General features: G+C 50.2%; 1 protein-coding gene across 3 annotated transcripts in view; it reads right to left on the bottom strand.

The window, feature by feature from the left end:
- Nucleotides 1–10,350, bottom strand: part of LOC116949281 (sodium- and chloride-dependent taurine transporter-like) — a 44,619-nt gene extending 34,269 nt beyond the window's left edge. The window contains exon 1 of one of the 3 annotated variants that reach the window (XM_032966408.2): nucleotides 9,757–10,350. In XM_032966408.2, coding sequence (XP_032822299.2) covers nucleotides 9,757–10,036 — 280 coding nt within the window. In that variant the 5' untranslated portion in view covers nucleotides 10,037–10,350. The remainder of the gene's footprint in view (nucleotides 1–9,756) is intronic. The other 2 variants (XM_032966407.2, XM_032966410.2) reach the window with 2 other exon arrangements.
- Nucleotides 10,351–16,692: the final 6,342 nt, after the last annotated feature.

The raw sequence follows: 16,692 nt of genomic DNA, 5'->3' as shown, positions 1-16,692 counted from the left end.
TCAGATGGGCGTGTCCATCTATATTCTTGGTTCTTTCGATGAAGTCACGTAGAAGGGAAACAATAAAACATAAAAATATAAAACATATTGTTTCCCTTCTACGTGACTTTACCGAAAGAACCAAGAATATGAATCCCTGCAGTCACGAAAGCTTTAAATCAAAAGAGTCCATCTATGTTCGGAAAAGAGGAGGGGGGAGACGAAAATAATGGATGCGGTCTGAAAGCCACCGTAAGCGTGAACAATCAATTAAGACCCGAAATGGTTTATCAAATCCTTCCAATGATTGCTAAGCCAGAATCCATCTTCTCGGTTGAAATTGTCTCTGTGTTTGTATACTGCACGTGGATAGCCTCATGAACGAATCTCTCATGGTAGCCAGATGGCTTGCAGATAACCTCTGTCTTGGAGAAGTCAATGTCATGTGAGCCTACTGAATTATAACAGTGATCTGCCACGGCCGAGGTGTTGGTCCTACCGTGTTTTAGGTCTGCTTTGTGTTCACGGATGCGGTCTTAGACATGTCGTTTGGTTTCTCCAATGTAACTACTACCACAGAGGCAACTTAGTTTGTAGACGCCAGGGTACTGTATGTCCGGAATCACATCTTTTACAGACGGAACCAGATCACGAATTTTATGTAATGTGTTGAATCGGACCTGGATCTTGTGTTAATTCAAGATTTTGGAGATATTTTTTTGTGATCCCCGCAATGTAAGATAAAGTGATGGTTTTGAATGGCTCCTCAAGAGGGTCCTTCTCCATGGTTGGAGTGATGGCTTTGCTGATTGTGTAGTCGGAGTAACCATTAGCCTTAAGAGCTTGGTGTACGTGCTTGAGTTCACTGGCTATGTCTTCCTGGTCGGATATGCATTGGGCTCTATGGTGCAGAGTCTTGATGAGCGAATTCTTCTGGGATGGATGGTGGTGGGAATCTGGTTTCAGGTAAGCATCTGTATGGGTAGCTTTCCTGTAGAAAGAGTGGCTAATTGAACCATCAGGTCTCTTTTTTATTAGGACATCCAAAAAAGGTAGCTTGCCATCTTTTTCGATTTCCATGGTAAATTTGATGGCTGGGTGTATGGAATTGATGTGGTCGAGGAATTGGTCTAGAGCAGGCCGGCCATGTGGCCAGATGACAAAGTGTCATCCACGTACCTCTTCCATAAGGTTGGGCGCAGAGTGGCAGTCTGGATGGCGTCAGTCTCAAATTCATCCATGAAAATGTTGGCTACAACTGGAGATAGAGGGGAGCCCATTGGGGTGCCCTCAGTTAAGTCACGTTACGTTAAGTCACGTCACAAAATGTAAGGGTTTTTTTTCTTCTAAGAAACAAAATCGGCTGCCCCGTACAAGGGACAGCCGATTTTACAAGGGGCAGCCAAAGAACCTCAAGAAGGAGGTGGAAGCCATCGCACTCAGCTCTGGAGCCGCAGGTTGCCGACCCCTAGAATAGCGCATTTGGTGGATTAGCAGCGGTGTGGCTGACAGCAGCAGGTATTAAATCCACTGCATATATGCGCATTGCCCTCCGCGTCGCCGCTCCCGTGTCACTGCAGGCTTAACTGCAAGCGGCTCACTCTGGTCCTGGAAATTTCCACTGGGGAGGGGGGCGGGGGGGTGGTGGTCCAAAAAAGGAGGGCACCAAATGAGAAGTTGCCCCCGGTGCCTGAAAGTGCGGTCAGGTCCCCGTAGCGCACTCGCGTTCACATCGAGCTCAATGGTTCACGAACTGTGGGGGGGAGGGGGGGGGGTCTGCGGACCACGGATCGCCCGCGAAACTCTGGCGAATACTTTGATTTGTTTCGAAGCAATAGTCGCTTGAAGGAGCACCAGCTATCTCGTGCATTTAAATAAATAGAAAAAGTGAATTGTTTGGCATGGCTCTTTTTTTATTCTCGTTAAGAAAACCACGCGAATTAGATTAGTTTTGATTCACGAAAAAAATTTATTTCGTGTATGGTGGAGAAACAAAAATATTGAGGATTGACAACTTATTAACAGTTCCAAAAGCATTCGGACCCACTAGTCGACCAATTTCTTTCACCTGAGTTACAGCTGACAGGCAAAGTTACATTATATTTTGTTGAATCAATTACTCTGCAATGAACTCTGTTGTGTAACTCACAAGTGGGGAGTACCGTGGAGCATGAGACAATCAGTAAACTAAGTCCGCGGTGTGTTTGTGTGGCAGAGCATATGACTCATTTGAGTCGCCTTTGTGTGGACCGGACGTTACTCGGAACCACGCAGGGAATCGATCCGCATGATCGCATCCACGCAGGAGACTTCGCGATCACAGCTGATCCACTCGACGGCCTCTTGCATTCTCACCTGGTTAAACTGAATAAACAAAGTGAATTTGACCACTAACGCACCCCAGTACACGTTTGGCATGCGGTTGGAACCGTTTGACCGCAACGTTGGCTCAACGTTCCACATTTTACTGGGCACAACGCTGCAAATGCCCAAGAGACATTGTTGTGCGGCCGCACAACGTGGACGCTCGCTGACCATCGTCCCTATTTCAACAGAGTTGGCGGTAAACGGGCGGTGTCCAGGCAACGCGGCTGGATATTAGGCAGACGTTCGCCAGTGACGAGGTGGCGAAATGGCTGCGAGGGGCCCACGGGATCTTGACGTGAGAGCAAAGTACGGGACACGCAGCCCGCAGTCAGTCATCTCGTCGAAAAAAGCTCACGGCTCTGGTCTATTTACCCAAAGCACAGAGGGCGCAATCGCCCGTGTCCCTTAAGACGCGTGGGAGGGTAACGAGCATGGTGGAGAAATGTGTCGGAGGGACGAGGATACGCCAGAGAGATGTGTCAGGGATGTCGTCAGGGATGGGTCAGTGATGTCTTAGTGGTATGTCAGTGATGTGTGTCAGGGATGTCGTCAGGGATGGGTCAGTGATGTCTTAGTGGTATGTCAGTGATGTGTGTCAGGGATGCGTGAGTGAGGTGTCAAGGATGTGTATGAGCAGTGCTGCCACACACGTGGCTCACGAGTTCATTTGATTCGGTCTCCCGGCATGATTACACCTCTTGTTGAGAACGGCCCTTTGCCAGCGATCAGACTAATTTATTGACGCTAACGAAATTACTTTAAACAAATGTGGAAGGATCTAGGCAACGCGTGGGGGGGGTGGTGCCGAGTGGGGGAGAAGCACGGCAAGTGGGGAGGGTGGGGACCTTGAGCACGGGGGGCCAGCCAGGGGGCCCGGCGCGGGTCGGCCGCACTGCCCTGGCCTCTCTCTGTCCCCGCATCCACTCTGCATGCGTTTCCGTTCTATCAATGATGAATCTATTGTGTTGCTTTTATCTCGATTTTATCTCTCTTCATATCTTGTGGGATTAAATTGTTATTCCATTCAACTCTCCTCTATCTTTTCGATTGTATCTGAATACATTTACCCGTACTATGATGTCTTTCGTATTTATCGTAAATGTATGCAGAGTCAGGGTTATGAATAATCTCGGCTATCTATTTTGATGCATATTTGTATTGTATTTATACATGCATCTACCATTAGCCACGGTTGGCTACGTACGGTGCGAAAGAAGTTCATTATACATCATTCATTAATGGGAAGAGGTACTGTTCGCGTTTTAGCGTTCTCTGGTCTGACACTTGTGAGACTAGGTCATGAAGAAGACTTGTGTCTGTTGTAGGCCAATCAGTTTTAAAGACAATGCCATACATAATAAGAGCATGTTTTGATTTAAAGCTTTCGTGACTGCAGGGATTCATATTCTTGGTTCTTTCGGTAAAGTCACGTAGAAGGGGAACAATAAAATAATATATAAAATGATAAAAATATATATATTTTATTGTTTCCCTTCTACGTGACTTTACCGAAAGAACCAAGAATATAAGAGCATGTTTGTTTGCATGTTCATCACAAGTACCGTGTGGTTCATGCAGACTTGATTCCTTGCAAAAGATATATATTTGGTGTTTGAAAATGTGAACACATCCTGTTGTATTGCCAGAAAGGTTAAACATATTCTTATCTTTCACCCTTTGAAACTGCCAAAAAAGGTATCCCATGATAAGCATGCATTAAGTTGTTGAGTCATGTGGCCAGGAGTGGGCAAAATTTTGCCCACCACATTTCAGAATCACAGTTAAGAGACAAACAACATACATAATATAAACATACACACCATTACGTAATAAAAAAATATATATTGATATTTTCACTTAAAATCTCATCAATGGTCCTCAGAATACGCGGGGTGCTGATGTTGCAGTGACCAATACGGCTGATCTTGTTTTATAATTTTATTTAAAACACGGTCAGAACCAGCTGAATGATGTTTCTAATTTAACAGCAGCTCAAGTGGCATGTACGCCATCGATATGGACGAGAGTACTGAAGGTTAATTATCCCTTCAGAATATACAACAATTTTTTTTTGCATTGAATTAAATCTTGTGTATGAACAGAAGAGAGTTCCTTTTCCTTCGATCTGTGTGAAGGAAACGTCACTGAGCGCGTTTATTCGGATGCTTCGTCGAGTGAGGTGGCTGGCATCGGAGATACAAACGGAGTAAAGAACAGAAAGTAACAACATTAAAACTCTCCAAGGCCCTGACTGAGGTGCATTGATATAATATATCGGAATCGTCAAGGACTGGGAGTTCCACTGCCTTGAGTAGACGATGCCTCCTCACTGCACGAGACGTGGCCAACTCGTCGTTCTCTGTACCAAAAGCCAAGATTCTGGGCTTAACTTAAGATTAATGTGTTCAATGAGGCTAAAAATGTAGCTTCGCGTCAATGAAAATGGCAAGGTATTTGCATGCATTGGCCTTATCAAATGGGTTACCATTCTTAAGTTGAATGGACACTTCAATACCAACAGACCCATTAGAAAAACACACGTGTCCTGTTTCAGTCATGTTGTATGACTAATCATGTTGCTATCTCATTAAAATGCATACATTTTCCATAAATCACAAGGCGATTTCCTGCTCAAATGAACATCTCCGATTTATATCCATGAGCCGCGGGTGGAAATTCCACTTTTCTATGGCGAGGGCAACCAACGTTCAATTCCCCAGAAGTGTTTTTTTTTTATTTTATCGACCCCAGAGTCATGTTTGGCTGAGTGACTCCCCACCCAACCAGGAATTTGAACACGCGACTATCCAATCGCGAGCCGCTCACTCCACCGATGACCAACCTGGCCGGATAAACATATGGATCACATGTTGTACCATTATGTAATATAGGTCACGTTGTCTGGAGTCTGCAGTTCTTTGCGCGTTGGCCAAATCTGTCCCTGGGCGTGCAGGGCTCGGAACACCGTTGCGAGGAGAGACCGTCACTCGACCACCGCAGGGGAGGATGTGTCGGTGGGACTGGGATGAGACAGTGGGACTAGGATGAGACAGTGGGACTGGGATGAGACAGTGGGATTGGGATGAGACAGTGGGATTGGGATGAGACAGTGGGACTGGGATGAGACAGTGGGACTGGGATGAGACAGTGGGACTGGGATGAAACAGTAGGACTGGGATGAGACAGTGGGACTGGGATGAGACAGTGGAACTGGGATGAGACAGTGGGACTGGGATGAGACAGTGGGACTGGGATGAGACAGTTGGACTGGGATGAGACAGTGGGATTGGGATGAGACAGTGGGATTGGGATGAGACAGTGGGACTGAGATGAGACAGTGGGACTGGGATGAGACAGTGGGACTGGGATGAGACAGTGGGACTGGGATGAGACAGTGGGACTGGGATGAGACAGTGGGACTGGGATGAGACGACAGTGGGACTGGGATGAGACGACAGTGGGACTGGGATGAGACGACAGTGGGACTGGGATGAGACAGTGGGACTGGGATGAGACAGTGGGACTGGGATGAGACAGTAGGACTGGGATGAGACAGTAGGACTGGGATGAAACCTGTAAGAGAGGAACCGACGCGTCTGGGACACCCGTGACTACAGTAGGCGCGCGATAATTTGGACAACGGATGCTCAAATAATACACAGAAGGGTTACGCGCGCGCGTGACTCATATGTTTGTCAATAACTCCTTCGTAGTCCACTCAAACTGCGTCTTCGCAAGGGGAGATATGCGGAGATTATGGAAAGCTTCTAAAATGTGCGCGGCATCCCTCCGCGGGAACATTGCTAATCGCTGCTGTTCCCATTTAGTCTGCGTGCTGCTTGAGGCAGTAAACACTCGCCGGGTGCTCGGGAGATTAGCGGTGGAGCCGCGGCGAGAGGCGAGGGGGCGAGTCGGCGAGGTCACGGCGCGGGGAACTGGGGGTGGCACACGCCCGCGCTAAGCGCATGGCGCTGCTACTCAACGCAAATTCCCAACCCCGCGTCCCGTCCCCCCCCCGCCCCGCCCCCCACGATCAACGGAGAGCAGCGGGCGGGCTGATTGATGACCCGGCACTCACCGGATTCGCCCGAGTCCACCGTCTCGTCGGGGGTCAGTCGTCTCCCTATCACTCTTCTATCGCTTCTATCGTGATGGCTGTTGCGGTGAACGTTACTCGTCGATTCCTCTATACATGTGGAGGACTCGGCCTACCAGCGCCCTGAGAACGATTGTTTGAGGACGCTTTGTACACTGCCCTGCAAGTCACGACACTCATTTATCTCTCTGTGTTTCTTCTCTCGCACTGCTCCACTTTAGAAAAAAAAAGTCTTCTCCCTCTCCCATAGTTTATTTTTCACGAGCGCTCAGACTAACCTTGCTCAATTCGAGACGCGTGTTATCTCTAGTCTTTCACAACCTGCGATAGTGCTGTTCGTTGCCGAACCCTTGGCGTTTTTTGGGGCCTTTACTGAGAAATTGGTTTGAATTAAAAACAGCTCGATGCTCAGTTGCCAGGGTGTCTCTTTCCACTGCTGATGCGATCCGTGTCCTTCCCACGTGCGCACCGGTTGCATTCCATCTCCACGGCTGTCCCCATGATGCTGTTGCCTCTCTGCTGTGATATTTAATCACTATCCTTGCCGTTTCCTTAAGAGGCCACGTTGGTTCCGTGCCGCCTCCTCCGGTAGATGCGCGCCGTTCTCATCGCAGTCCATATTCCCCAGATCCTGCGCGTCCGGTTAGATTTGTTTGCTGAAGTCCTTGGTGGCTCCACTTCATATTGAATTAAAACTAAAAATATTTTTTTTATTACTTTACCAGTTAAGGCCCAACTGAGCAATATATCTCTTTTCAGAAGCTACCTGGCTTTTAAAAATGATAGATCAACGAAGTGCATTATCATGATGTGGACATGTATAGCAGCCAAATGCTCTAAAACGCAAGTCTCTAAATGTGGAGGGGGAAACTGGAGGACGCGGACAAAAATCCACGCGACCACGGGGAGAGAGACACCGCAAACTCCAAATACACAGCAGGCGTCAGGGCCGGGATCGAACCCACGACCTCCTGCATACCAGGCGACGGAGTTAACATCTCCTAGCCACCGTGGCGCCCCATTTGACAACCAATTACATCCGTCAACAACAGAACAGGCAGTTTCTCTTCACGGACAAGTTTAATTTCCCCGAAAAATAATGCCACCGAAGGTTATTAAATCTGTTTAATCAGTGCGGATGTCATTATTCTCGTGCAAGTTGTCAGAAAGAGTAAAACCTATTCTTATTTTTCATACTTTGATACTGGCAAAAAGGTCCCATGATATCGTGCAAGTTGTAATAACCGTGAGACGTCGCAGATTGTATGTATTAAACCACGCGTACCTTTGCACCACTGGCGACGCAGCAGCGTGCGTTTGTTAAAATGCCAGGCACCGAAAGGATGCTGGGAGGAGGGGGGGGAGACACGTGGCCACCTCCCGACAGGAATTCCGAGTGCTTTTGTCACTCGGAAACGAACACGAAGCCTAAGAGTGGCCACGCTGCCAACGGAATCAAGCACGCGCAACGCTGACTCGATATATTCATGAATGGACGTGTCGCATTATGCACGCGTTTCTGATTGTTGTTGTTGTTGTTGTGGTTGTTTACAGTCCAGCAGGAGAGATGTAACAGACAACAACAAGGCCTCCTATGCCCGCTGCCAAGCGCCTTGCTGTTTTTAAGCTTGGCATATCCTTTACATTCATGGCAAACACTGGACTTTCCAGGCCATTCACGGTCCTTTGTAACGATGTTTAACAAGCACGTAGGCGATGCGTAGTTTACAAGCGATTTGCACACATGCTGCAATAGTCTGTCATTTGCGATGCGTGTAAATGATGTGCAGATGAAGTTGGAACTATACACACGCGTGCTTATATAGTGAATGGAGCGAATACAAGTGTACGGAAGAAAACTGCGAATCAAAATGAAACGAGCAGAGCGATGCCCGGCAGAGCCTCCATTGCGGGGAATTGAATTTCGAACGCGTGATTGCGACGATATGGGATCGCTGGCAGTGTGGCGGACGGATCCTCGTGTTCCCCGTAAAGGCGAAACTTGTCGGCAGGAGCAGGAGCCTCTGGGATCGCGGTACGGGCGAGTTCCCCGCGGCTGCTGTTCCTACTGCTCCCGCTACTTCCAGCGACGAATCGATACATTGTATGCGAACACTCGCGGACTTTACGTGAGCGTAAGAGGCAGGGGACAATGAAGAAGAGTCAAGGTCGGGGTGAAAGAGGCAGGACATATGAATCTTCGTACGCGACTACATTCTTAATGAGCCACCATGGCGATAAATAACCGATTCTTAAATCGCGAGATCAATAACCACCCCCCCCCCACCCACCACCCAAGTGGTGAGTGATCCAGAGTAACCGACTGGACATCTGAAAAAGACCCTTATAGCTCATCGGGTTCCTCCAGTATAAAACGTAAATATATTCTAAAAAATAAATATATTCTGATTCTGAACTAGGGCACAACGTTGCTTCTTCGTGTTACCCTCCGTAGTGGATCGCAACCCACACAGCAGCAGCAGCAGCGCGCCGCGCGTCATGGCGAGGAACGACGAACGAGGCGACCCCCCTTGGATGGAGGACCGTGGAATGTAAGCGGAGCTCGGGAGATTTCCTAGAAAGTGGATTATTGGCATCGTCGCCGCACAGCCGGTGGCAGCCGCTGCTTTGGCATCTCCACGACTCCTCGACGGGCGCGCACGGAGAGAGACGGCGGCAGCGATTGTCTCTGGAGCCCACTCACCACCACCACCACCCCACCCACCACCCCCCCACCCGGTAGGGGACGCGGTGATCCGATGGCAGAGCGAGCGAGGGAGTAATGCGATTTGAGAGAGCAGACGCGAGAGCGAGGAGGGTTAATCGCAGCGCGGCCGTGGCTACCGCCACACCGCGCCAGGGATTGCAATTGGAACAGGTGCCGTTGATTTCACGCACGAATATATTCTGCGTCCTTCCGATCGATTGTCAAAGCACGTTCGTTTAAAAGGTCACGTGAGTGTTCTGATTTCGATACGTTTCAAAAGAGGCGCAATTATTTAATTTGTTTAAATCTGACTTACGCATTTTCTGAACTCTTTTTTTCATTTGGGGGGTCGAGTAAGCGGCAACTTGTTGAAGCAAAACAATAAAATTTGCGTGCCCGGTGACCGCTCCCCCCGCTGCATGCCAGGTGGAACGAGGCCAAGCACTCTGCGAGCATAGCTACCGAGAAGCTTCCATTGGGGGGGGTGGCAGAGGTGGGCAGAAGCGAGTGTCGAGATAGAGGAGGTGGGGGGCGACACTGGAGCGGATTAATGAGAGAAGAGAAAGCGGATTGCGTGAGAGGGCGAGAATGGCAAGGTGCCGCTCACCGCCTCCGTTCTTGTAGCACAGGTAGGGGAAGCGCCACACGTTCCCCAGGCCGATGAAACCTCCGGCCACGGACAGCATAAACTCCACGCGGCTTCCCCACTTCTCGCGGGGTGGCAGGACGACCGCCGCCGCTGCTGCCGCCGCTGCCGCGGTGGGTCTGGCGGACGAGACTCCAGGGTAGTGCGGACCGGACGTCGGCGCTGGAGAGCACGACGCGGGGCAGCTTGACGGAGGGGCAATGCCACCGTCGGGGCACGCCTTGCCCTCGCCGCACGCCATGTGGACGGAGGGACGAGATTGTTCGAGGCGACGACGCGAAGTCAGTCGCGGGAGCGAGCAGGAGGCGGAGGAAACGCGCGCAACGAAGAGACGCCGCTCGCTCGCTCGATCCCTCGCTCCCTCGCTCGCTCGCTCCTCTCTCTGCTCCTCTCTCTGCTCCTCTCGAGCAAACGCAGCTCCGAGTGCGCAGGCGCTGCTCCGCCGCCGCTTTTATCCCCGCGCTCGCAGATTACGACGTGACGTCGGGCAGTGGAAAAATACCGAGCGACGAGAGAAGAGGCGCGTGTCGAGCGGCAAAACGAGGTTGGGCACGGCGAAGGGGAGGACGGGAGGGGGGGGGGAGGCGCGTTACTGCGAGCGCCGTGGAGCCGTAGGGGGGGGGGGGCAAAAGAAAGCGGTGGTGGTGGTGGTGAACGAAGCAGGGAGCGCGACTGGGTTGGTGCCCTGGGGGAGGATGCTGCTGTTGCTGCTGCCACTGCTGATGGTGGTGGCGGTGGCGGCGCGGGTTGCTATGAGTCCCTGCCAAGTAGCAGCGCGCACGGCGACACGAACGAGCAGCTGAGACTGTTGCTGCTATCAGTCACTCTGAGTCTGTTGTTGCTATCAGTCACTCTGAGACTGTTGTTGCTCTCAGTCACTCTGAGACTGTTGTTGCTATCAGTCACTCTGAGACTGTTGCTGCTATCAGTCACTCTGAGACTCCCTGTCACCGTCAGTCACTCTGAGACTGTTGTTGCTCTCAGTCACTCTGAGGCTGTTGTTGCTATCAGTCACTCTGAGACTGTTGATACTATCAATCACTCTGAGACTGTTGTTACTATCAGTCACTCTGAGACTGTTGTTGCTATCAGTCACTCTGAGACTGTTGTTGCTCTCAGTCACTCTGAGAGTGTTGTTGCTATCAATCACTTTGAAAGTGTTGTTGCTATCAGTCACTCTGAGACTCCCTGTCACCGTCAGTCACTCTGAGACTGTTGTTGCTATCAGTCACTCTGAGACTGTTGTTGCTATCAGTCACTCTGAGACTGTTGTTACTATCAGTCACTCTGAGACTGTTGTTACTATCAGTCACTCTGAGACTGTTGTTGCTATCAGTCACTCTGAGACTGTTGTTGCTCTCAGTCACTCTGAGACTGTTGTTGCTATCAGTCACTCTGAGACTCCCTGTCACCATCAGTCACTCTGAGACTGTTGTTGCTATCAGTCACTCTGAGACTGTTGTTGCTCTCAGTCACTCTGAGACTGTTCTTGCTATCAGTCACTCTGAGACTGTTCTTGCTATCAGTCACTCTGAGACTGTTGCTGCTATCAGTCACTCTGAGACTGTTGTTGCTCTCAGTCACTCTGAGACTCCCTGTCACCGTCCGTCACTCTGGGACTGTTGTTGCTCTCAGTCACTCTGAGACTGTTGTTGCTATCAGTCACTCTGAGACTCCCTCTCACCGTCAGTCACTCTGAGACTGTTGTTGCTCTCAGTCACTCTGAAACTGTAGTTGCTATCAGTCACTCTGAGACTGTTGTTGCTCTCAGTCACTCTGAAACTGTAGTTGCTATCAGTCACTCTGAGACTGTTGTTGCTATCAGTCATTCTGAGACTGTTGTTGCTATCAGTCACTCTGAGACTGTTGTTGCTATCAGTCACTCTGAGACTGTTGTTGCTCTCAGTCACTCTGAGACTGTTGTCGCTATCAGTCACTCTGAGACTGTTGTTGCTATCAGTCACTCTGAGACTGTTGTTGCTATCAGTCACTCTTGGACTCCCTGTCACCGTCAGTCACTCTGAGACTGTTGTTACTATCAGTCACTCTGAGACTGTTGTTGCTCTCAGTCACTGTGAGACTCCCTGTCACCGTCAGTCAATCTGAGACTGTTGTAGCTATCAGTCACTCTGAGACTGTTGTTGCTATCAGTCACTCTGAGACTGTTGTTGCTCTCGGTCACTCTGAGACTGTTGTTGCTATCAGTCACACTGAGACTGTTGTTGCTCTCAGTCACTGAGACTGTTGTTGCTATCAGTCACTCTGAGACTCCCTCTCACCGTCAGTCACTCTGAGACTGTTGTTGCTATCAGTCACTCTGAGACTGTTGTTGCTATCAGTCACTCTGAGACTGTTGTTACTATCAGTCACTCTGAGACTCCCTGTCACGGCCAGTCACTCTGAGACTGTTGTTGCTATCAGTCACTCTGAGACTGTTGTTGCTATCAGTCACTCTGAAACTGTTGTTGCTATCAGTCACTCTGAAACTGTTGTTGCTCTCAGTCACTCTGAGACTGTTGTTGCTATCAGTCACTCTGAAACTGTTGTTGCTATCAGTCACTCTGAGACTGTTGTTGCTATCAGTCATTCTGAGACTGTTGTTGCTATCAGTCACTCTGAGACTGTTGTTGCTATCAGTCACTCTGAGACTGTTGTTGCTCTCAGTCACTCTGAAACTGTTGTTGCTATCAGTCACTCTGAGACTGTTGCTGCTATCAGTCACTCTGAAACTGTTGTTGCTATCAATCACTCTGAGACTGTTGTTGCTCTCAGTCACTCTGAGACTCCCTGTCACCGTCAGTCACTCTGGGACCGTTGTTGCTCCCAATCACTCTGAGACTGTTGTTGCTCTCAGTCATTCTGAGACTCCCTGTCACCGTCAGTCACTCTGAGACTGTTGTTGCTATCAGTCACTCTGAGACTGTTGTTGCTCTCAGTCACTCTGAAACTATTGTTACTCTCAGTCACTCTGAGACCGCGTCACTACCACCTGTTCGTCGATTCAGGCGTTGGTCGCACGCTCCACGTGGTCGCGAACGAACATAAATAGCATCGAGCAACAGAAACATTAAACTCTCCCTCGGCCAAGTGAACTCGCCCTTCCCGGTCGCACTGATTGTCTTCCGCGCACGTGCACGCGCGCACGTGCACGCGCGTCTCTGCACGCGCGTCCCTGGCTTCATCTGCTCAGGCGGTGGCGTCGTCTGATCTGCGACAGGTGCGACACAGTGACCCCTCGTTCTGTCGCAAGCGACACCCACGTTGCGGCGCCCCACACAGAGAGCATATTTATTTTTCATAATTTTAGATTTTGGCAAAAAAGGTATCCTATGTCTATATAACAACTCGACCCGAGCTTTAAGTGTCCTGATGCTTTTATTGTCTTTCACTTGTTCGCCTTTTGGGTGTTTTCTGGGCTGACGCTGGTGGTCAACCAAGGCCACACAGATGGATGTCTATGGTGTATGCCAGTCAATTTCAAAGACAATGCATTCATTATCAGAGCACTTTGTTTGCAGATATTGCCACAAGTACGTGTGGTTAATGAAGACGTAATGCCTTGCAAAATATATCTATTTGATGTTTGAACATCTTAACACCTTTTGTATTGCCAGAAAGGGTAAAACCTATTCTTATTTTTCATAAACGGAGCTGGTGGGTTCGACCCCGACACGTGTTGTATATTTGGAGTTTGCGGTGTCTCTTCTCTCCCTGGCCGCGTGAATTATCTCGGGCTCCTTTGTTATTTCCCCTCCACATTGAGATTCAACATCACGCATTTAGAGTATTTGGCTGCTGCTAAACATTTCCACGTGCAGATCATAAGCCACTTCGTTGGGCTATCATTTGTGATAGCCAGGTCGCGTTATAAAAAAATAGCTATATAGCTCAGTCGGCCTTACACCAGGTGAAATGAAGAAATAATCTTGATTTGAAGCTTTCGTGACAAGCATCCGTCCTAATGACGGACGCCTGTGTTGCGCTCGTCGTGATTTATTTCATTTTATACCAACGTGACTTCACTGAAAGAACCAATGAGTATGAGGAAATAATGTTTATAGCTTTAGCGTCACCACCGTGCATAGATCACGTGGGTACGAAACCCCAAACCTGGCAAAAATCCAGCAGGGTCAAGGGGTTGGACACAATAAAAGGACCGCATTCACCGGACTTGCACTGCTCAGCTTGGCAAAGCATGACCAAACAATACCCATGACCCACATCGTGTGAGGCAGACTTCATTCAATAATTCTAGATTGACAACAGTCGCTGAGAATAACGATATCGCCTTCGCGTGTTAAGCACAGCGCAATAATAGCAACGGCTCAATGGGTCACGGGAACATTTCAGGAGGATCCTGCTAACTTTGGGATATTTTGGCCAGTCCCAATAATGATTGATTTGCTTATTGTAGGGAGGAATTCGCGGAAACCCCTGGCGGAAAACCTACCACTCTCTCTGCTCTACACACGCAGAGACATTTGGGAACGCATTGCTGCGCATTAATCTTCTGGACAACCCCCACATCTGGCCCCAACTCTACAGCATCGAACTATTCCAAATCAGCCTCCCGTGCAAGGTCCAACCAGGCTCAACCCTGGCATTGTCAAGTCAATATATGGTTGTTGTTAGCTTTTCTTTCGCAGGGACTAAATATATCCCTCCCCGGGGACACTGGGGAATTGAACGTGCAGAGCAAGAGGGCTCCACGGTCCCCCGTAAACCCCCACGACTCAGGGGTCGGGCAAACGTGGGGCTCAGGAGCCGCATGCGGCTCTTTCTAAGGGAGCATCGTGTCTCGTATTCACGACGTTGCACTGTGGCTCTTTAAATATTGAGGCGGGGTGGGTGGGGGGTTGTTTTTGACCAATGAATTGGAACAAAAATGGCTCGTATTCATCTTGATTTGAGGCTTTCGTGACTGCAGGAATCCATGCTCTTTGGTTAATTCGGTAAAGTCACGTGGTTAGAAATAAAATAAAACAAATCACGACGTTTCGATCGCAACACAAGCGACCTTCATCAGGTGGCACCGATACATCAGGACAACCGCTGACATATTTTATTTCTAATTACGTGACTTTACCGAAAGAACCAACGAGAATGGCTCGTATTGTTATTTTTGGTTTGCCGACCGCTGTTCTACCCTCCTCTCCATCAAATCGCCGCGTGTAGAACTAAACAGCACCGCACTGTGCACGAGACGCTTCGACTCAACGACGCTCTTGGGACTAAGAATACGGGAGAAACTCCTCGTGTGTACTGCGCCACAGATGAGTGTGACGGAGCGAGTTTCAAATTGCCCCACTAGAGCCAATACAGTACGCGTTAATGGTTAAGGGCCATTGGGGGTGTGGGTGATTTGGGCGTGGAAACATCATTCTTGAAGGGGGGCGAGGGGGTGACCACGCCAATACCTCAACTCAGTCTGTTATTCTTCCCCCCGCACCTCCGATTAGCGCGGGTGGCTACGTACGGTGCGAAAGAAGTTCAGCATAGATACACGTGCATACAACTGCAAAAGAAAGTGAAAACTGGGTCAAGGTGAGGGCGAGACGCGGGAGAGGAGGAGGGATGTGAGAGGAGGGGAAGAATAAGTCACACCCGTGGGTCACTCTGAAAACGAGGCCTCCACCGACGCCTGAGACCTCTCACCACCCGGGGTGTCCAACGGAGCAGACACGGCACGTGCTGCTGCTACAGGGCAGAAGGACTGCACTCAAAGTCAAGGAGTCGAGCCACTCCACTGCAGGTGCCAGGGCCAAGTCCAGCCACTCCACTGCAGGTGCCAGGGCCAAGTTGAGCCACTCCACTGCAGGTGCCAGGGCCAAGTCCAGCCACTCCACTGCAGGTGCCAGGGCCAAGTTGAGCCACTTCACTGCAGGTGCCAGGGCCAAGTCCAGCCACTCCACTGCAGGTGCCAGGGCCAAGTCCAGCCACTCCACTGCAGGTGCCAGGGCCAAGTCCAGCCACTCCACTGCAGGTGCCAGGGCCAAGTTGAGCCACTCCACTGCAGGTGCCAGGGCCAAGTTGAGCCACTCCACTGCAGGTGCCAGGACCAAGTTGAGCCACTCCACTGCAGGTGCCAGGACCAATTTGAGCCACTCCACTGCAGGTGCCAGGGCCAAGTTGAGCCACTCCACTACAGGTGCCAGGGCCAAGTCCAGCCGCTTCACTGCAAGTGCGTGCGTTAAACCAGTGACCATCCGGCCTAACAGCATTCCAGTGACTACAACTTAAGTCCGGGTCGGGGAACAGAGGCAAGGATCGGGAGCGAGGCGGGGCAAGGCGGGGCTTGCGCCTTCTGACTCCTCCTCGGGGTCCGTCTTGACAACAACGAGGAACCTCATCAGAGCGATACCGGCGACTCTTTGATCCTGCACGACCTTACGTCGAGTCATCAAGAGGGGACAATATGGGGAAAGTTTACATCCCATACCCACGGTACCCAGACGCCAGTATTATTAGGATTAAGTGGGTAGGTGATTCATTGAGCATTTCTGGAGGGTACGCTCCGTATCGTTGATGGTGGTATGCGAGTTGGGACGTAGGGGAGCAGATGGTGTCGCGGTTAGCGCGCTGCGCTACAAACCCAGAGGCCCGAGTTCGATTCCCGCTCAAGGCCAACACCAGTGACGATTATTTGAACCGGTCCTGTGCCTCCAGTAGGTCCACTCAGCCTCAAACTAGCACCTGGTGCGGTGTGTATTTATCGCCACTCGGGATACAAAGGCGGTCGGGCAGTAGTGCTGGCCACCCACCGCCTCGTATATCGTCCCGACCTTCATAGGTGCTCGCTAAAAGCGCTTGCCCCAAAAGTCTGTTAAGTCTTTGTCTTTGAGTGTATGCTATTGTGTTAATATCTGTTCGGTCGTGAGGTTGAGACTCCGCATAGAT

Source organism: Petromyzon marinus, chromosome 36, assembly GCF_048934315.1.
Source record: "Petromyzon marinus isolate PM22_M1 ecotype Great Lakes invasive population chromosome 36, UKy_Petmar_22M1.pri1.0, whole genome shotgun sequence".
NCBI classification, from domain to species: domain Eukaryota; kingdom Metazoa; phylum Chordata; class Hyperoartia; order Petromyzontiformes; family Petromyzontidae; genus Petromyzon; species Petromyzon marinus.
Note: the sequence above shows the minus strand (reverse complement) of the source record. Positions and strands in the feature narration are given on the sequence as shown.